At 43.4% G+C, this 21316-nt stretch overlaps 1 protein-coding gene across 4 annotated transcripts; it reads left to right on the top strand.

The window, feature by feature from the left end:
- The first annotated feature begins 1911 nt into the window (after positions 1–1911).
- Positions 1912–21247, top strand: LPAR3 (lysophosphatidic acid receptor 3). 4 transcript variants are annotated; one of them, XM_069022977.1, is made up of 4 exons: positions 1912–1982; positions 7612–8121; positions 10610–11367; positions 18001–21247. In XM_069022977.1, exons 3-4 carry the CDS (start codon positions 10632–10634, stop codon positions 18348–18350), a joined length of 1086 nt encoding a protein of 361 aa, XP_068879078.1. In that variant the 5' UTR covers positions 1912–1982; positions 7612–8121; positions 10610–10631; the 3' UTR covers positions 18351–21247. The 4 variants fall into 4 exon arrangements, with proteins under 4 accessions (XP_068879078.1, XP_068879080.1, XP_068879081.1 ...); XM_069022979.1 differs by having other exon boundaries at positions 7612–7877; XM_069022978.1 differs by lacking the exon at positions 1912–1982 and adding an exon at positions 2038–2368.
- Positions 21248–21316: the final 69 nt, after the last annotated feature.

Consider the following 21316-nt stretch of genomic DNA (forward strand, 5'->3'; position numbering starts at 1 on the left):
CATATGTATTTCTTTCCCATGGGCCTCCTTGTTTGATACATTGTGTTACAGAATCCCCGCAGTAACACTCTGTCCTCTGGCAGTACTTACAGAAATCTTGAGTTAGAGACTTGAACCTAGCAAAAGCAGATACTAAAGCATGTCTGTGGATAATTAGCCATATAATGTATGAACAAGGTAACAAGCTCATCACCTCCAGAGGCCTGGTGCCTCTCTTCCCTACAGCAGGTGAGGTACCTCCCATACCCCTGACACTGAGTCATGGTGCAGGAGCTGTGGCTCCTCACTCAAGCTCCAACTCTCTCTTTCTAATTTAGTAGGACATTTAATGTGACCTGCCAAAACCATTGCTCAGATAAATACTTGTTTGTGAGAGAATCCTCAGGGAATGAGGGAAAGCATTATCAACAAAAGGAATGCAGAGAATACTTAATAATTCTTAACCGATTTTAAGACTTAATTTCTGTAATGGAATCATAAAGCTTTCTTGTCCAGTATTGATTTTTTTATGGTTTAAATCATATGCAATCATTGCTAGCTGGACTGCTGCTTCAGCCCTACTATATTAGAGCGGGTCACTAATGTGCTGTAGAAACCAATTTTTATCTTCACCATCTGGTGTTCTGAGTTGTTTTTTTTCTCTTGGAAAAAAAGATAAGAGAGAATTGCTGGAGGCTATTACTGGCTCTCTATTCCACAGAGATGAAACTTTAGAGGAAATCTGGCATGTGTTGACTCTGAATTCTGCACATTAGTACAGATTTGAACACAGTTGCCGGCTGATAGGTGGTCCCACTCCAGCTGCTAAGGAGGTGATGCACAGTAATGGAAGCAGAACTGGAACATAAACTTTTGCGAAGTGCTCTGAAAAGGGGCTGTTGCCTTTCATAGCCTTGTTCTCTGGGAATAAGAAGCTTTTGCTAATTGCTTATAGGACTTAACAAAAGGAGGAGAAAAATGGATGAGACAGTGAGAAGCTTGCATTAGAAAGACATGGGCAAGAAGGTAGAGAAGAAAATTTCCTGAGCCATCTTCAAGGTGAGCATTCAAGTGAGGGTCAGTAAGATTTTGGGCTCTTATTCTGGCGTTTTTCTTTTTTTTTTGCTTAAAACAGAAAAAAAGTGTTGGAATGGAATCTGTTTGGCATTTCAAATATAGTGTTCATGTGCAAGGCTGTACCTAGGCTTTAACACCCTAAGTTTCATGCTGTGATTGTTACCAGGATTTCAGAGAACAGGGGCAGATGTCTCCTGCTGAGATTTTTTCTTTTGTCAGTTCTCCAGCTCTGAGCAGACCTGTGCCTAGCTCGGCACTGCATGAACATATGCCTGGCCTCAGTAAATGATTCAGGTACATAGCAATGGGTCAGATCCATCTGATCACAGGCTTCAGATAAACTTGATTTTGTATTACCTTCTACTTTTGCGTTTGATTTGTCCTTAACTGCAAAGCTGTGTGTGCTCAGTCCTGCCCATTGGAGGTGACATGAGCCTTAAAGTTTCTGTGTCACAGTGTTGGGTGTGAAGTGTTTCTCGTTTGCTTTTACACTCTGTTTCGAAGAACAGCTACGTGTGATGCTCTACCTGTCTGTACTGTCCGGATCTATTCGCAGAAGTTACTGCAATTTTGTCTGGGTTTTGCATTTGTTTCCTAATGGATGAATGATGATGGACCTTCTGATGGGCTTTTGAGGCAGCATAGCCCTTTAGACTCGTGCAGCTCCCGCTTGCTCGGGGGTCTCGCTCACGTTCTCCGCAGCCGCCCGTGCCGGGGGAGAGCCAAACCTTGGCCCCGGGGAGGAAACAAAGGCTTGGGTGAGCTCTCCCGTTCGCCAGGGGCAGGTGCGGGGCGGGCGGGGCCGGACGGGTTAAGGCCGGCGGGGCGGGACGGGGCGCGGAGCGGAGCGGAGCGGGGCGGGCGGGCCTGCCCGCTCTGGCGGCGGCGCTGGCGCTGCTCCGCTCCGCTCCGCGCCGGGGCTGCCGGTGAGTGGGGCCGGGGCGGGCAGGCTGAGCCCCTGCCACCCACAGCGGGGCCGGGGCGGCGGGGCGGGCGCGTCCCGGGGCGGCAGCGGCGGCTCGGTGAAGGGGACGGCGGTGGGGACACTGGTACCGCGGGCTGGACGAGCTCCGGGAGAAATGAGCCTTTTCCCCAGGAGTGGGGCTGGCAAAACTTCTTGCATTTCTGTAAAACTCTTTGCGGTGGTGCCGGAGCCCCGGGCGCGCCCCGGGCCGTGCCGGTGAGCAGAGCGGGCAGCACCCGGAGCGCAGCCCGAGCCCGGCGGGGCAGAGCCCGGGCAGTGCTGCCGCTCTGTCCCGGAGAGACGTCGCGGTGTGTGCAGACACGGACATGCACGTATAAAAATATACACGTGAGTTTCCATACGTTTGAGACTCCGTTTGCACACCCCTGGGTGCGGGGGGGCCGTGCCCTGCTGAGGCGCGGGCAGCTGGTAGGGACTGTGGGCGCTGGGAAGGGTCTTCTGTTAAGTGGGTTTTTTTTTAATACGGTGTTTCTTAATCTATGCAACACACCGAAAAAAATACACTGCCGTTATTTTGCATTATGTCTTTTGATAAGTTCTTTCTCTTAAGGAAACAAAGTCGGGTGGGAGGAGAGGGAGAGGTAGAGGAAGCAGTTTTGTACCCTTGTGTTTCCAGAGGCCATGTACTTAGGTCTGGTCTCCCATCTGTGATACGAGTCTAGAAAAAGACGTTTCTTGTTGCAGACTGTAAGGTGCATTGCTGTAGCTTTGTTCTTTAAGCTGTGCTGAGTATGTGGTTTCTTGCATACCCTTACAGTCTTCTAAAATGTGCAGTAGGAAGCACAACTCAAATCCAGTTATCTGGTGGAAAACCTGATTTCACTAAGCTTATCTGTGTAATGAAAATTAAGCTAAAAGCAAACAAACAAATCAAACAACCCCACAAATCAAATCTGCATAATCAGTAAGGAAGCAACAGTTCTTACCAGCATGTAAAGCTGAGAGATGTATTTAGCTTTTTTCAGAATCCTAGGTGAAAGTTTCAGACAAGCTCGTCTGGATGTGTCATTACTCTCCTGTGCTACACTGACCATTACCATTTAAGAACGTCTTCCAGCATAGGCTTTATGCTATCAGATAATGAAATAAAATCTCCGAAGTATATGATTTGACACTGTAGAGAATATATTTATTTTGGGTATTAGCCCTAAAGACTGACATACTCGAATTCTACTATTATGCCATTGGGTCAACTTCTATGTCTTGAGAAAATATGCTTTGGAGTGTGCTATTTCTACCAGTTCCACTGACACATTTGCTTGCAAACCCAGGCTCTGAATCTGTTAACAGCTCAGATACAGTCAAGTGACTTGTTTTAATCAGCAGTGGTGTGACTTAGGTCCTTATCAATATGTGCTGAAAATAAACAGTGAAAGTTGACTTGTTTGGGACTGTGCTGAAATAGTCTGTATCCACATTCTGTAGGTTTTGTGGAAGAAAGCTGATTTGTTGAATGGTGAAATTCAACAAATTGGAGGTGGTAGTGATCAGTGAGAGGACCTGGAAGTTCTGCAGAAATGGGAAACTTACTTTAGAAGCAGAACAGGTATTTTCTTCTAGGCATGTTTCACAATGTATAGGCTGTTTGAATGACTTTTAAATACTTTAAATGCTGTGTCTGTTTCCGCATTATAGGACGACCTGCCAGCTCCTTTCAGAACCACACTTAAAGGAGACTAAATGAAGGCTTTGCAGCAAAGCTTTTAGTTTGAACTCCATATATAGATCTAGTAAACCATAATTTCAGAAAGTCTTAAATTACCAAGTCTGGAGTCTAAACTTGTGGTAACTAGTGAGTTACTTGGTATCTGTCCCTAACAACTTCTCCAATGTATCAGAGCTTTCAGAAGCAATTTAGTGCAGTAGAGCAGATTTGTACTAAAGGCATTTCAGGAGCTGGAGTCTGAGCTTTGTAATACCTTGATGGAGGTGCCCCTGTATCTCTGTTTCAAGGTTCAGCTGTCAGTGCCAGTCTGCAGCAGTTTGCAGAGGAACAGCATTGTCACTTACATGCACAGGATGACACTTGTGTGCCCTGACAGTGACTTTTAAGCCTCTTATCAGACTGTGTGTACAGAGCACTCTGGTTTGTGGTTGACAGTACTGTTTCTTCTCTCTGCAACTTTAAATATTTAGTCTTGAGGTTCTTTTGGTAGGTCTAATACTTTTCTTGAGGCTCTTTATTTGTACCATATAGCACTGGTCTTTTGTGCAGGATGTATGATACATAAAAACCTTAAATGCTTCCACCACAGATATCTAAGAATTGCCAAAGAATCATCTTCATTCCTTTTGCCCTACTTTCTTCCCAGTCCAAAAGATGACACCACAGAAATGGACTATTACTGGAAATATCCAGAACCATGGCGGAAGTATGAGTGCTGCTGTGCTTTTTATCAAGTTAACATTATGTAGATGAAACAGGTTTGGAGAGAAAGTGGATGTGGCACTTTGCTCTCCTTAGCCTAAAAGGTACTGAAGACCAAGGGAGTGGGATAATGCTGCTTGGGAGTGATCGAGTTCAGCCAGTTATCTGAAATTGGAGATACTTCAGTTAAAGAAAAAAAATAGAGCCGAACACAACCACAAGTAGATTCCCTTACTAATAAGTAAGTTCTCTGGTTGAAAAACTTATTCATTTGGCCTCATAGTTTTTTAATAATAACTTTTCTTCAAATTCTAAGCTACATTCTAAAAATGTTTTTGAAAAATTATATTCTCAGGTCCTTGAATTGTACCATGTACCATGCTGTTTCAAGTACAGGCAGTGCCTGCACAATTTCTGTAATAAACAAAATAAAACAGTTGCATTTCTGAGACAATTTGTCCCTGTAAAACCTGTTAAATTAATGTTGGCTTCCATTGCATCCTCTAGTAGTACCAGATTAAAAGAAGCTTTAGTTTAGATACATTTTGTGCATAGTTTTCTGTTCTCTATGTGCTTCCTTTCATTTGTTTTTCTAAATTGATTTTTGTTACAGTATTAATTAACTATTAAAGACAATTAAAGGTGAACCAGAGCACTTACCTCACAAAACTCTTCTTTACAGTTACACATTAACATTTTTGGCCTCTGCTGTGTTACACACCCTTTTCTGCACTGGTATTTCTTTCTAAGCTGAGGTAACCCGGGTGGGTTTCTTGGTGCAATCATTTGGTTGTGTTTTCCTCCGTGGCCATACATGTAGCAGGGTGTGGAGGGGAACAAGGAACCAATTGCCTTTCTGAGCTGGTACTGCTGGTATGTATAGCTTTGGCTGCCCAGCGTTCTGGCTTCCTTCTGCCTGCACCTTCCTCTGGGGAATAAGGTGAGAGAGCTTTTCAGTAATGAGAAAAATAAAAGCAGCAGTGGTGGTTTACCCAGAAGAGGATGGGACAGAGGGTGTCCGTGTCTGCCTGTGGCACAGGGCACAGGCAGGCAAATGCAGGGCTGTGGGGAGCCCTTGGACAGGGCTGCACAGGCTGCAAGTCTCCAGACTCTCCTTTTGTGGTGCTCTGTCAAGGGCCATCTGCTGCTTGTAGGGTAAATTTAAAAAGCCAAAGGAATATGTGCGAGTAGGCAATTGCTGCTGGTATTTCTCTGCAGTGACAGTCTGAGTGTGAAGAGAGTATTTCAAATGACTCTCTTCCTCCTTCTGCCACCTATGCCTGTGATCAGTCAGCATGATAAACTCAGCTTTCTGCAGAGCAACTTTTGTAATAAGTTTCCAAATCTCGTAGAGATGTGTATTTAATACCTGGTCTTTGTTAATGGAGAAGGGGAGCCAGGAGGCAAAGTGCTCAGGCAGAGCTGGCAGCCTGCCTGCTTTGCAGGCTGAGCCTGGGCACAGCTTGCTCCTCTGCACCGTCTCACAGACCTGCCCGGACTGTACTGGCTTTGTGGTCTCTCCTGTTCCAGAGTGTATCATTTTGGGTGTTGATCTACCCTGAAATTCTGCACAGAAATTCCTGCAGCAGCTCAGGAAAACCAGCAATAAACCAGGCTGGTGTTCTGCCTGGGCAAACATCCCTCCCTCCCCCCTAAGCTGACTTTGTGCCCTGCTAAAGGGCTTCACCACTCCTTGTAGGCTCAGTCTTGCTCTCAGGACCTCTCAGTCCAGCTCTGCAGTTGGTCTGAATCCTCTCACAGTAGCTTTCTGTGCCAACCCAGGCCTGTCTGCTCCCTCCCTTTTGCATTTATACAGAAACAGGGCAGAAGCCATCAAAGTCCCCCAAACTGATGCCAGCCCTTCAATAAAGTTGTAGCCAATGTATTGAAACATCTTGGTTTTTAATGGACAGGGAAGAGGCAGAAAACCATGGGGATGCGCCATGAATCACATTATGGCTTGCAGGATAAGTTTTATAATGACTTTACCATTAAAATACTATTTGTGTTTTCCTTCAGAAATGTTTGCATTAATAATGAGTAAGTCAGCTTAGAGCTGATTTACAGGCAAGATTTAATTTTTAATCAAAATAACTTAAAGGTAATTTTAATCACAGTTTCAATCAGCAAAACCTTTGACTTAAATAACTGATACTTAAATTCTATTATAAATAAAAAAAAATTTAGTGGCTTTATTGAAGCAAACAAGATTCCAATTGAATAACAACCATTACAGCATGCTAGCTTGCAACTAGCTGAACCTTTTGTCAAAAACATTATCTAGATGATGTTTTATTTCGCTGACTCTTTATTCAGGTAGCTAGTATAATATATTCCTACATACTCATGCAAATTCTTGACTTTTATTTAAAGAATGGTGAAGAACATATTCTGACCTGGTGTGAGTTACACTTTCATAGAGGAATTTAAAATCAGTTATGATACACAAACTGTCATTAAGACAAACAAAGTTCAAGGTGTTATGTATTGGGAAGAATTCTTAAAATGTGCTTTTGCATTTGAAAACAGTTTAACTAAAATCCCAAATTCTTTGAGATTCTTTGGAACAGAGGATTTTTGCCACTCAAAAAAAGACAAAAAGCTTTAATGTTTACTCAAGTGGGGTAGAAGAAAATGCAGTTCACAGTCCATCTGTTTGTGATCTTTGTAGCCTCTCTTGGTTGAAATCGGGTAATTAAATAGATTGAAATGGGGAGAAGAACCTTTTAGACAAGCTTTTGGCACTTGCAAAGTTTTGATGTATTTGCCTGTAAGTACCAGGGCAAGCTGTTAGTTCAACTCACCTGTAGAATATGCAACATGGGATAACTGCTGGAGGTCTGTATGGTGGGATAGGAAATACCAAGTGGCGTAGAACAGGTGAACAGAGATTTTTTTGTTGTCCTTTCCCATGCAAAACCCCAAGAAATACCAAGCTTGGGAGAGCCAATTTCAAAGCAAAAGAAGGCAATTCTTAAAGTGAGTAGCACAACTGGGGAGCTCTCTGCTGCAGACTCTGGAAGACTCTTTTGCCTTTATAAGTCTGGACTGACAAGTTTAGCTGGTTTTCTACTAACTTTGAACAATATTTTGCCTGAATATTCAAATTATTTTGTACTTAATAAACAGATCTGAAATATGTAATATTTAAGGATTTTTTTTACAAAGGGTTATATTTAAGGATTATTTTTTTCTTCTTAAGTTTAAACCTGCCCTGGTTAAGATAAGCAACTCTGATTTGGCTGCAGAAGACAAGACCTGGAGAAGAAAGTCCTGCCAGGACATATGATGTGCCAGGAGCTATGGGATATCCTGTCTTGTGCCTGGTGTGGACTGGGGCAGGACCACTGGATTCAGCTGCATAGCTCTGTCATGGCTGCACAGCTCCCCTGAGACCAGGCTAATTCTGCTGGGAGGACTTCAGATGAAGGTGTGAAGAAAACCACTGTCTGCAAGGCCCCTGGTGTTGTAAGTGCTTTTCGTACACAGGCTGGTACAGACAGCCAAGTGCTGCATCTCCACTTTGAAGGACTGGGATGTAAACTAGCTCCAGTTCAGCTTCTGCTTTGGTGCAGCTTCCATTTGTAAATCTCCAGAGTCTGCTCTGTGACCCTGAGACCTCAGCTCGATGCTTTTCTTCTCCTCATCTTACCTCAACACCTCAAGACATCTCTTTCAAAATCATTTGTCGTTTGAGCTCTGCTGTGTGACAGTAAGTGTTTGTAGTGTAATTATTTCAGTGGAGAATTATGGATGTGTTAATAATTTTTTCTTTGTTTATTACTTCAAATAAGGATGGGACTTCATTAAGATGAAGTATTTAGAATAAATTCATAGTTGATATTTTGGATTTCTTTAAGCTTTTCAACAGATGAGATACAAAAAGCATCTGCAGATTTCTTTACTCTCCTGTCACTGCAAGCAAGAGATGCATATGTTGAGATGATTACACAGTAAGATACAACATGTTCAGAAAACCTTCCCTGTAATTTTCACAGGTTTGGTTGCCTTTTTTTTCCCCCCCCCTTGCCATTCTTGCCCAAAATGCTGCTTCTATTTACAGGCATTTGGGCTGTTGTGTAAAAGCTTCATGTCAAGCTCAGTAGGTCCTTTGCTGCCTTGATGTGTTAGAGCAGAGGCTTCTCTGCTGGCAGGGTTCCCAGCACTTGGCTACTCGAGTAGCTGTTGTCTGCAGCTCCTCAGGGACTTCTGGTCATTTACAGACTGAATTTGATTTTTGAGTACTTCCTGGGTGAGAATGGGAATGTACTGACTGCCCAACTCCCCTATGTTACCGTGAACAGGGAGCAGTGGGCATTGAATTTCATTTGACTCATTGCAGTGGATTTGCATTCCTGAGGCTTTTTTATTTTTAGATGGAGGGATGCTCTGTAATATTTCAGCACAAGGGATGGTTTACTTGTTTCCTTCCACTTCTTGTCCTTAAGTAGCTGTTCTTAGTGTTCTGACTATGTGTTCAAGTTTGATGCTTTAAGTAATATAGTCTTTTATAAAAAAGTGGCTGGCCAGGTTCTTGAGGATAATAAAATGGACAACAATGTCAAATGGCCTGCTTTCATGTTGACTACTCGGTGGGAATTAAGAAAAATCAAAGAAAAAGTGCTAAGGAGCTAGTTCAGAAAAATGGATGGAATAGTGTAACTTGATTTAAAATTACTGTAAATATTGCATGAAATAACACAAGTAGCATAACATAAATGACAAAGGATGGACCTTTTTAGTTTAAAGCTTGGAAGGAACCTTTAATATAAAAGTGGCATTTTAGCCAGCCTGCTGGGCATTGTTTAATTTGCTTCCTAGTCCCTGGGGAGATGAAATATAGCTGTAAAATGGGACCTCATTATTACCACAGGGTAATAGACAAAGTGACCCTGATGTTTATGTGTCAACAATTTTAGCTGAAGAGATGGAAAGCCTATGCTTTCTAAAATATTTCTGCCTGTTCCTGCTTCTTCTAGGTTTCTTGTTGGTTGCCACTCTGTATAACATCTAATGTGATCAGGCTCTTGTTCCATGGCTGCGTTCATGGGTTTTGCTAGAACTATACAATATCTATTAAGGAATTGTTAAAACCCTTCTTCAGATGCTGACAGTGAATGTGAGGGCTAGTGATGATCAGATACAAACTCTCCCTTCTAGGCTGTGAGACCCTGCATGGGGTCCAGCAGCTGTGAGTAATTGCTGTCAGATCTCCTGTGTAAATTAGTCCAGGTTCAGTTTGGTTCATAAAAAAGGCAGTAAAATTGCCAAGGCAGCTGACATTGACCTCGCCAGAGTAGCTGAAGTGTGATGTAATCTGGAACTTGGACTCTCTTTCCATCATCAGGTTTAATAGCCCTGAGTCCAAAATAGTGCTGAGTGGGTATGAGAAATAAACCCCAGCCATACTGCTGTTCCCAGGACTTGCTTTAACCTGTGGTTGGGTAGGGAACTGGATTTTGGTTTTAAAGATAAGTGGGCTGTGTGGTGCTCACAAGCCTGTGGGTTGAGAGCCCAGTAAAATAATTCCTGGCTTTAGAATAGTCAAATATCTAGAATATATTTTTCCCTTTGCAGCACATTTACTTAAGTCCTGTAGTAGTAAATAACAGGTATGTGCTCAGAATATATATGCCTGTCGTATCTTATATACATACTTTTTTTACATTTATTAATATATAATTGAAAACAAAAAAAAAATTTTTGTGTAATAGGCCTTTTATTGCTTAGTCAGTAAAATGGAAGAGTTATGATTTATTCTTCCCTATCCCTACTGGCTACACTGAGAAATGGAAATAATGATGGGGCTGTGGCTCAAACATGGGATTTCACAGCAAGAATGGCTTGGCTGTTGCTCAGATTTTCTCCATGACCTCCAGAAAGTAATTTTTAACTTCTTAACTTCCACCTTGTTGCCTCTACAGTATGACTGCTAGTGCAAGAGAACTGTGCTGGAATTTTTTAAGTAGGAAAATCTCTTAAAATTCCTGATTCATCCAAGCATCATGCACTGTGGTCCTCCAGAATATCTTCTGCATCAACCCTGTACAGTTTGAATTTTTAGTTAAGGCCTCCAAGTATACACCCTCTCATGTCCACGTCACAATCCCTTGTCCCCAAAAAAAGAAGGTTTGGTGATTGAAGCAAGGGCTATTAGCTGACTGTTACTATTCTTTCTTTCTTCCTTCCACCCTTCCTAGGATGCAGGGGCTTTAATCCAGGATGAACGAATGCTATTATGACAAGCGCATGGACTTTTTCTACAACAGGACAAAGACGGACACAGCGGATGAGTGGACAGGAGCACAGCTCATTGGTGTTCTATGCTTTGGGACGTTTTTCTGCCTCTTCATTTTTATTTCAAATTCATTGGTCATAGCAGCTGTGGTCAAGAACAAGAGGTTTCATTTTCCCTTTTATTATCTTCTGGCCAACTTAGCTGCTGCAGACTTTTTTGCTGGAATTGCCTATGTCTTCTTGATGTTCAACACCGGCCCCGTGTCTAAGACACTGACAGTTAACCGCTGGTTTTTGCGTCAGGGGCTCCTGGACACCAGCCTGACGGCGTCCCTGGTGAACCTGCTCGTCATCGCTGTGGAGCGGCACATGTCGATCATGCGGATGAAGATCCACAGCAATCTCACCAAGAAGAGAGTCACCTTCTTAATTATATCAATTTGGGCCATTGCTATTTTCATGGGTGCTGTTCCGACCCTGGGCTGGAACTGTCTCTGTGACATTACTGTCTGCTCATCCCTGGCACCCATTTACAGCAGAAGTTACCTGGTGTTCTGGAGTGTCTTAAACCTGGTCGTCTTCTTCATTATGGTGGTGGTTTACATAAGAATCTACATGTACGTCCAGAGGAAAACCAATGTCTTGTCATCACACACCAGCGGGTCCATTAGCCGGAGGAGAACCCCTGTGAAGCTTATGAAGACTGTCATGACTGTCTTAGGTAAGAGGCTACAAACCATGGTGGGCAAGGCTGGAAGTGCCAATGGATTGGTTTGTGTTGGTTTGGCTTAGCTTTTATTTAAAACCAACCAACCAACAAACAAACAAAAAAATCCCACAAAAATTGCTCAAACCTCCTGACACAAAAAACCTCACTGAACTTAAAAGTGCTAGAGGCATCTAAACTTCTGTGTGCTTTAGACAGTGAAATAGCTGTTGCACTATGCAGAAACATGAGATAGAGGACTGGTCAACACACAGAAGAAAAATGTCTCTGTTGTCAGGCACCTTTTTACAAAACACAAATTGTGAAGGTGTTTTGTTTTTTGGCTTCTTTTTTTTTTTTTTTTTTTTTGAGCAGGAAGATACAAAATCACGTTGGAGAAATGCTTGTGAAGGTTTACAATTACCTAGTAGAACATTTTCAAAATAATGTTCTTTAATATTTGCACAAGGCCATGAGCTCTAATGTTGGACACCGATAGTTTTCTTTGCACATCTTCCTCTTGGCTGTTTCTGAAACTTCTTCCCCCTGGAAATGTACTTTCCCTAGGGAAAGGAGAGGATGCCTGGTGGGTCTGTGAATTTCATAGAAGTTTGCTTTTCAGGGGAAAGATTCACCTTCATTTTGTGTATATTGCATGGTGTAAAATACTTTTAGATGATGATGGTGCAGCATAACCTTAGATCTCTAAATCATAACACGAGATTTGACCTGGGTTCTACCCTAAAGACACTGTTGATACTTGAGCAGCTCAGATCACTTCCTCAGGTAATTGCGATGTAGTGCACATTAAACTAGAGATGAACAGAGTAGGTGGCTGATCCTTGGAACAAATACCAGCTGTAGCACTCAATTTTCCCCAGAATTACTTGAATCTGGACAAGATGTGTTGTGGAAACCATGTATCATGTGAGCAGGGCTCCAGGTGGAACTGGGGGTAGACTGAGACATTTGTGAAGCTGGGCTTGGGTGGTGGTGGACTCTAAACCCACAACTATGGCTTTATTGCTCTAACAGCTGTTCTGAGGTTGGATGAGCCAATGTAGAAAAGCAAAAGCTTTTGGGAAAGCTGGTGGCCATGTATACCTGGGACACAGTTGTGTCATGCTGCAGCATGGTAGTACTAGAGAGCTCTGGGAGAAAACTAATTTTTCATGGAGGTAGGACTCGCCAGGGTAAGAACTTCAAGTTGAGGACACTTGCTTCCCCTTGCAGTTTTTGGATGCTGTTTGAGGAGACTGGTATCTGATTTTATTATTTTTTTCTGAAATATTAGTGCTGTGCTACATAACAACTTTGTCTACCGAATGATGTTTTAAAGTGCTTTATAAGTTGCAATCCATTAAACTTCACAGTGCTTGACTTGTAAAAGAAAGTGGACTGATAGTTCAAGCACGTACAAGGTTCTCACTTATACTCCTGTGTCTTCTGAAGTTGGCCTGTCCGCTGCCAGAGCCTTGTCTTTCTAAATCCTTCCCCAGCTGTTCTTCTTTTTTTCCCTTTGACTTTATGGTACTTATAGAGTCAATTTGGTGGTTGTGCCTGTCCCCCTGCCCTTGACTTGCAGGGGCAAGGTCTGATTTTTTCCCTATCTAAGCTCTCATGCAGTGAAACCTAAACCATCCACCTGGAAGGAGAAAATCCCTGCAGAAAAACTCTGAATTGCTCCAAATATGATCCTGCCCTAATGCATAGGGATCGAGTAGACTGTAGTTAACTGCTGTATTGGAAAGAGACAGAAAACAGAGCACTTTTAGAAAGCAGTTCTCTGAGCATTTCTGTTGAAGGCAGAACTGCTCTCTGGAGCAGATGTGGGAGTTGGAGGGACAGGGATGGTGGCTGCCATTTGCTCATCACTTGTAGTCCTTTAGCCTGTGGTAAGCCTTCAGTGTTCTTTGTGACTGTGTGGAAATAAAGCCCACTTAAAATCTCATTTCAAACTTGATGTTTCTTTTACTAGGGAGTGGAGCCTTAGGACTATGGGTTGATTTGAAGTTCAGCATTAGCTTTCTCTTACCAGCATATGGCTTTTCAGCCATGAAATTGAACTATAATTCAGGCAAAGCATATAATGATATTGTGTGCTGGGCCAGGGAAATTTAACTCAGAAAGCCTGAGTGCTACTTCAGAGATTATAATTTTGTATATTACTTTGTCAGTCACAAAGTCAGAAACAAAACCAAAACAGAGCCTGCTTCCAAAGAAGTCGAATTAGTGCTGGTGTTGCTGGGTGTACAATCTACTTCAAGCTCCTGGGTCAGAGGAAATGTATCTTGGCATGTTCCTTCATATCAGTTCTCCAAATTTTGACTCTGAGAGGCTTTTAATGAACATTTATTTCTAAGAATGAGAACTTATTTTTTTAAACAGTTTGAAATGTGCTTTCCTGGCCATGTCATTCAAGCACTCTGTGCAAAATGTATTAGAAACCACATAGCTTGTTTTCTGGACTTTCTTATTACCACAGGAGTCACCAAGCGACCAAAGTGATTCTTCCAAAGTCCTGCTTACAACCACTGATGCAAGAGCCTACAGCTACATGCAGCACATGTGTTTTGCCTAAAGCAGTTATTTTTAATGGTTTGTTCCAAAACATCTGAAAATGCTTTGGAGTACATGCCTGATATGGTCTTAACTAAAAGCCTGTTTCAAGGTGCTGTTCTGGATAAAGCATAATAAACCCCAGCATCCTTGTTCATGTACTCTGTTGGTTTCATGGGACATTCAGGACAAAATCCTTCTGATCTGCTGCTGTGTGGAAGGAGGCTGTGTGTAGCTGGGAACTGCTGGCATGCTGCTCCTCCCAGCTTCCTCCTGCTCCCTCCTTGGCGAGGCTGGGCTGTGGCTGGCTGCCCTTCCAGCAGAACATCCCTGTCCTTTCTGGGTGTTCTCCTTCTGTGGCCCTACAGTTGAGAGCTGGGGAAATTGAGATTTTATGGATTTCATGGATTCATTCACCACAGCTTCAGGTGGCTTTTTGCACCATCCCTTAGGCTTGGAGGGTCCCTTCCAGATGCTAGGAGTCAAGTTCCTGTCATCTACATATCCTTGCCATAACCCCTAAAATAGTCCATCATGGCATATGAGTAAGGCTTTCCCTTTGGCATGCTGAACCACAGGAAGTTATCTAGTTGAAACTGGAAGATGTGAAACTGAGCAAAAGGGGCTAAAATCCCCTTGGACTGACCTTGGGGCATAATCCCAGCTCAGCCTGTGACTGTAACCTTGAAGAAAAGTGGCTGCAGGTGTGCAGGTATGTGATTTTCAGGTGGTTGTGTATGTGGTAGCTCCTCTGAACCTGGCAGTGAGATTCCTGCTGAAATAGCAGCTTTGGGGTGGATGATTTTCAGTTTCAGTGAATTTAGAGTTTAATTGGTGACTTGCTCTTTTAACGCACATGTGGCAAAGGCAGCTGGAACCTACTGTGCTTTTTTTTTCTCTCAGTGTTGGCATGCTCAGGGATAGCCTTGATGTGCAAGGGTTTATGAAATGATGCTATTGAAGCATTCATAGTGCTTCCAGCTCCACAGGGATTAATTTTTAAGCAGAGATGATGTAATCTACAAGAAATTCCATAGTTAAATCTAATGGAAAATCCTCAAACTAACCTTGAGGCTTTGTGACACCTGATCTCCCATAATCTAGTCCAAAGACTCTGAGTTGTTCTAATGTATGTGGCAGCCAGGCTGTATTTCATGTCACTTGTGTGAATTTTAAAGAGTCCCAGAAGTTAAATTATCTTTGCAGTGTGGCACTTTGTCAGGGAGGGGAGCTCCCATGGGATAAATATTCTGCAAACAAGAAAATTGCCAAAGGGCTGAGACTAAGGTATATTTTTATGCCTAACCATGGTTTCCTCTGAAAGCTTAGTGGTAAAAATAACAAAATCTGAGCAAGGCTGTGAGTCTGAGATGTGCCTCACTTTCATCTTTGTGGTGCTAAGAGCAAAATGTGTTTTTGATGGAGTCAAAACAGCAGCCTCGTGAAAGCATTTTCCAGTAACTTGGACACTGTCACTGCATTGCCTCGTCCTTGTTTTCAGTCATGGGAAATGTGTGGAGACGTGCCTGCAGACGTCTTATCTTCCCTTACTTTTGCAGCTGAAACCTTTAAGGATTTTGCTTGTATAGGCAGACAGGGATATATCTTAGGAGTTTGTGGACTAATCCTGCCTGAAATCTTGCATTCTGTTTGAAGGAGACATTTTTGTGTCTTTTGTTAAATGTGGCTTTTGGGGTCTCTTTCTTCTCCTGCTGATTTCTATAAAAGCATGGTTGGACCTTGCACACCTTGTGGTACAAGTGGTCAAAATGCTTTCAGCATCTGTTGTAAGGAAGGTTTGTTACCATCTCAGTTTCTGTGTGGAGCTGGTGGATTGGCAGCTTTGCCAGTGACCCTTGGTCAGTAGTGAAAGCTCTGTGTCCAAATACTTGCTGAGACACTTAACTAGGCACAGTATTGTCTGGATGGTTAGGTTCCAGCTCTTGTTAAAACTGATGGGATTTGCTGGTGAACCCCAGGACAACAAATCTGTGCAGTGTTTTCTCCAATGTAGATAAGAGAGAGCTGGTGCCCTGCTCACAACTGCTTACTCAGCATGCAGGAGCCAAACCAGTGTGTAAAACAGAGACTGACCAGGGAAAACAAGTGTTGTGGTAGAAGCATGCAGCTCCCGATGCCACTGGGAAATGGAGGAATGTTACTGATGTTAACCAGTATCTCAAAACTAACACCATGAAATTAGTACTTAGCATCACAAAAGTCTTGGTACAGCAGAAAATTCAGTTTCTGAAGAAAGTGGTCTCTTGCCTTTCTGTTCAGTATTGCCTAGAACAGAGTAAGTCACTTGGTTGAATTTTGCCTGTAGTCCAGGAGCTCAAAGTTGCAGCAAGATCCACAATACCTTGTCCTGGACACATTCTCCAGCAATCCTACTGCTTGCTAAATCACACAAATCCACTTAACATACCATTATGGCCTGCCTGTCATATGGGCAATGCCCACTTCAGTGCTCGGTGGGGAGAAGTGTCAGAGCTGCTGACACCAGCCCGCGTGTGCAGCACAGCTCCTGGGGTGGCTGGGGTGCTGCTGAGCACTGGCTCTGGCACTGCCTGGCTCCTGCTGTGATCCAGGGCTGCCCTCCCACTGCTGGCTTCCGCAGCTTGGATGTGGGAATATCAGCAGCTTTTAAAAGATGAGGTGGACTTGCTTGTTCTACAAAAAGTGTTGAACAGATACCCACACCCCCAGCAGAGCTTTTAGGCATGTAGATGCCATTATTTGTTGAATTATTTTTTTCTGAGCTCCAAAATGGGGAAACTCTGCTGTGATAAGTGATTGGAATTTCCTTGGTACATTATTCAAACTGTGACTGCTGGGCAGAGTTGTAATTTTCTATTTCTGTATGTCAGACAGCAATTGTGGCTTGTGCTAAGTTAGTATTATCATGCATATGGCTACTCCTTCCCTGGGCTCTGGGCAAGGGATCATGGGGTGCACTGCAGGAGGGAGACCAAGGGGCAGATGGGGCAGTCCAGGGCCCCTCTCCAACTTGTGGCTGAGGCTGCATTTGGTAGTGATATTCCCCCTCCTCACCCTCAGTTCTGGTGTGGGTGTGCAGGAACATGGGAAGGTGCAAATGCAATACTGAACTAACTTTTAAGCTGTGGTTTTAATGCTTTCTTTGTGTTGTGTCCAGTCTATGATCTCTTCTCCCTTATTCTCCCTTTAATTTTTTGTTGGCCTCTCTCACAGAGTTTTCTCTTCCCCCACCACTATACACTTACTTCCTCATACTTTTTGTGTTTGATTTTGTTTTTTTTTCCTACCCCTTAATTCTTTTGTCCTGACTGCTCCATCCTTCACTTCACCTTCACTAACTCATCTGTTTCCTTCCCTCTTTTCCCGTGTAACTGATTTTTTTCCTGCAGCCGAATCACTGTGTCTCAAGGCTCAGCACGCAGAGCTGGGATGGAGCAGTGGAAGGAGGTGGGCTCAGCTCTGACTGGGGAGTGAACAGTACTTGTGTGTTGTAGGCAGTGGCATGCGTGCTACACTAGCTGTGGGTTCCCACCCAGGACACATTTAGATTATGTGACACCTGTCTAATTAATTGGCACTGCAGAGTCAGCTGTAGGGTGGCAGGAGACTTGTCCCTTTAGATCATATTACAGCAGTGGTGGAAGTGAACCACCTGATGTCTTCTCCTCCAGTACATGGGAGAGATGAGCAGCGGAAATGTGTGTTCAAGTGCCAGTTCTCTGCTTTTAAATGATCCAGAGCTCTTGTTTATTTATCAGCATGGATAAATCACTGTTGTGATGACCTTTTCCCACATGTGTTTGAGTTGATGCTGTCAGCAGTTCAGATTCTTGCTCCCTGCAGTCTTCTGAGAACTCCTAGGACATATCCCTGTCTACCTTCTGTCCTGCGTCCTGCTCAGGGCTTGGCAGAGAAGCTGTAGCAGATATAATCTTGCTACTGTCATTAGAATTTTGTCCTCTCCTGCTTTTATAATTTTTGTGTAGAATTTTGATAAACTCAATAATCTTGTAAGATGTTAAACACTCCAAAACCCTAGAAGTTTGAAGTCAGGTTTGGTTTTCTTTTTATTGTCTCCTATATTTCTAGGTGCCTTTGTTGTCTGCTGGACCCCTGGCCTGGTCGTCTTACTGCTTGATGGCCTGCACTGTACTAACTGTGGGATTCAGAATGTTAAAAGGTGGTTTCTTCTCCTGGCCCTGTTGAACTCTGTCATGAATCCAATAATTTATTCCTACAAAGATGATGAGATGTGGGCTACCATGAAAAGGATGATTTGCTGCTCCTCTGAGGATAAGAGCCAGGAGAGACGGTCATCTCGGATCCCCTCAACAGTTCTCTGCAGGAGCACGGATACCTCGGGCCACTACATTGAAGATGGCATTATTCAAGGGACAATTTGTGGAAAAGGAGATCTTGGTGACAAAGGAAACTCTTGAGCTATGCAAGGGACTGACTTGGCTGGAAAAGGAGAGGGGGAAGGGAGAGGTTTTGTAAGAGAAGATTGACTGGCAAAGCTAGTAAACAATATATCCACTTTGTTCCAGAGCCTCAACTCCAGTGTTAACAAAAGTTCTTATAAATAATTGCCTGATGGAAAAACACTTTGTAATGAAGAAAACTTTCTGTGCTGCCATCCTTTTTGACTTTCAAGTACATGAAATTGTTTTTTCATGTGAATGGAATAAATACCTCTCAGAGACTTCTTGTGCATGGAAACAAAGTGTAAGCAATGTAGTGAGACCCTCGTTAAGCTCCCACAGAGAGAAGAAACCTGCCTGCCTGTGCAGGTTTGGAATTTATTGAGTATTTATGCTTTGAATAGTTTTTGTGCATCTTGAGGAGGATTGTAGGCTTGGTTGGATAGAATTGTGACCTGTTTTCTTGGTTTATGAAGTTCATGAAGTAGTTCATACTTACCTCTTCTCTTCCTCCTCCTTATCTTGCTTTCAAAATAGGTAGTTTGATAGTTTTTTAAAGCTGTGCCAGAAACCTGGCTGTGATGGGAGACCCAGACCAGGCACTGGTGTGTGTGAGTATGTCTGACCATGAATTGTCAGGATCTGAGAGTACAGAAAGCACAAAAGCCATTATTTCTTCCATAGTGGGGTGAATGCTGCAGGGAAAGATGGTGCACTCTGCTGCTGTTGTGTAGGCAGGCATTGAGGGTGGATTAACAGAAAAGCAGTGAGGCTGTGTTCATTATGCTCATTTCTAACTTTCCTAGATAATATCAAATGGGTGTTCTCACTCCTCTTTACCTGCTATGCCACTAAGAGAAATGAGATCCAAAACTCTGGTTTACAAGGGAACTTTTAAGGGAAGTTTAAATACCCACATATCCAGGTTCAATCAAGCTATTTAAAATAGAAATTAATTTACAGGCAAGAAAAGCCTGAAATCTATTTAAACCTCTACAAGAGTACAGTATGCATTGATTGTTGGACCTTTTCTGGACTACATTTAACCTCCAATTTGCAAACAGATCTTACTGGAACAGGTGCTTGAGGAAGAGACTGTGGAACAGCGAGCAATGGAGGGCTTTCAGCATTGTGACTTATCAAATTTAGTGCTGATGCAGCCACAGCCCAAACAGCTGGAGTTCTGACTTGTGGAGAATGCTCCAACAGAGGATCCAGCAATACAGATCTCTAGGGTAAACTTAAAATTTAAACTTTCAAATAAAAAACTGGATTGTAGATTTCTCAGTATTCTAAAAACCTGGCTCACACTGTCTGGTTTCAATAGCAGTGAGCTCCCTGGTGCCATTTAACAGTTTCCTGTGTTGTCTCCTAGAGAAAGTCTGATCCCTAAGATATTAAGGCAGGTGGCCACAACCAGAAGTCACTTTGAAAAATTCTGAAAGTTTTGCCCACTTGGAATTATCAGAGAACAACACCAAGAGCCAACACCAAGAACGTATTTTATGAAGCTGAAATACAAATATCAGCTGTGGTTTGGACGAATTCTTCCTTTGGTGCCACTTGCATGTGGATATCTAGACTATGCTGGTCAAAACAGAACTAGCCCTCAGCTCAAAGGCTGAGTAGGGGTTTTGCAGAATGCACTGGGGGACTTCATAGCAGCCTTTAGTGTAGCTTACAGGCACAACAAGGCCCTGTTCAGAGAGCTCTCCCCTAACATGCATTATCTTGTAGGGATGTGGCCCAGTATTCAAGGTAGATGCTGTATTTGAGTAACACTAAAAAGGTTTACACATTTTTTGCTATTATAATGCAATTTTTTAGTGCAAATACTACTTCACTGCTTTGGTGTTCTGAAAAGCATGTAAAGTGGTGCTGTGTAGAGGCAGTGGTGTGGTGGGTTGAGCCTGGCTGGAGACCAGGTGCCCACCAAAGCTGCTCCATCACTCCTCTCCTCAGCTGGACAGGGGAGAGAAAATAAAACAAAGTGCTCATGGGTCAAGATAAGGATAGGGAGAGACTGATCACCAATTACAGACTTGACTTGGAGAAAAATTAAGTTATTACCAACCACATCAGAGTAGGATAATGGGAAATAAACCCAGATCTTAATACTTTCTTCCCACCCTCCATTTTTTCCTGGGCTTAGCTTTACTCCTGATTTTCTCTATCTCTATTCCACAAGGGTGCAGGGGGACAGGGAATGTGGTCAGTTCATCAGTCCTTGCCACTCCTTCCTCCTCATGGTGAGGTTTCCTCACACTCTTCTCCTGCTCCTTTGTGGTGTCCCTCCCACAGGAGACAGTTCTCAAATTTCTCCAACAGCATGGGTTCCCCATGGAGTCACTGGCCAGCAAACCTGCCCCAGCATGGGCTTTCCATGTAGTCACAGCCTTCTTTGGGCATTCCACTTCTCCAGCATGGGGTCCTCCACAGGCTGCAGGTGGATCTCTGTACCACAGGTTGCAGGGGGAGGCTCAGCTCTGGCACCTGGAGCACCTCCTGCCCCCCTTGGTGCTGGCACAGTTGTTTCTCTCACACATTCTCACTCCTCTCTTCAGCTGCAGTTGCACAGGTTTTTTTCATCCATCTTAAATACATTATCCCAGAGACACTGCCACTGTCGCTGATGGACTCAGTTTTGGACAGGGGTGGGTCTGTCTTGGAGCCAGCTGGCATTGGCTCTGTCAGACAGGCTCTTCTTGTGTCTTCTCACAAAAGCCACCCCTGTACCCCCTGCCCCATGCCGCTACCAAAACCTTGCCCTGCCAACCCAACCCAGGAGGCATTGCAAAGGCACAGCATGCAAGCACCCGTGTCCCTACAGCTACTGCAGTGCACAGTTTGTCTGAACTAGGCTGAAGCTCTGTATACAAACCTAATAGAAAATAAAATGCTACTTCAAAATGAAATTCTTGTTTTGCTTCCTGTTTGAATGGTGATTGAACAACACTGATGGGGAAATGTTGTTTCATGTTACT

The sequence above is a fragment of the Aphelocoma coerulescens genome, chromosome 8 (assembly GCF_041296385.1).
Source record: "Aphelocoma coerulescens isolate FSJ_1873_10779 chromosome 8, UR_Acoe_1.0, whole genome shotgun sequence".
NCBI classification, from domain to species: Eukaryota; Metazoa; Chordata; class Aves; order Passeriformes; family Corvidae; genus Aphelocoma; species Aphelocoma coerulescens.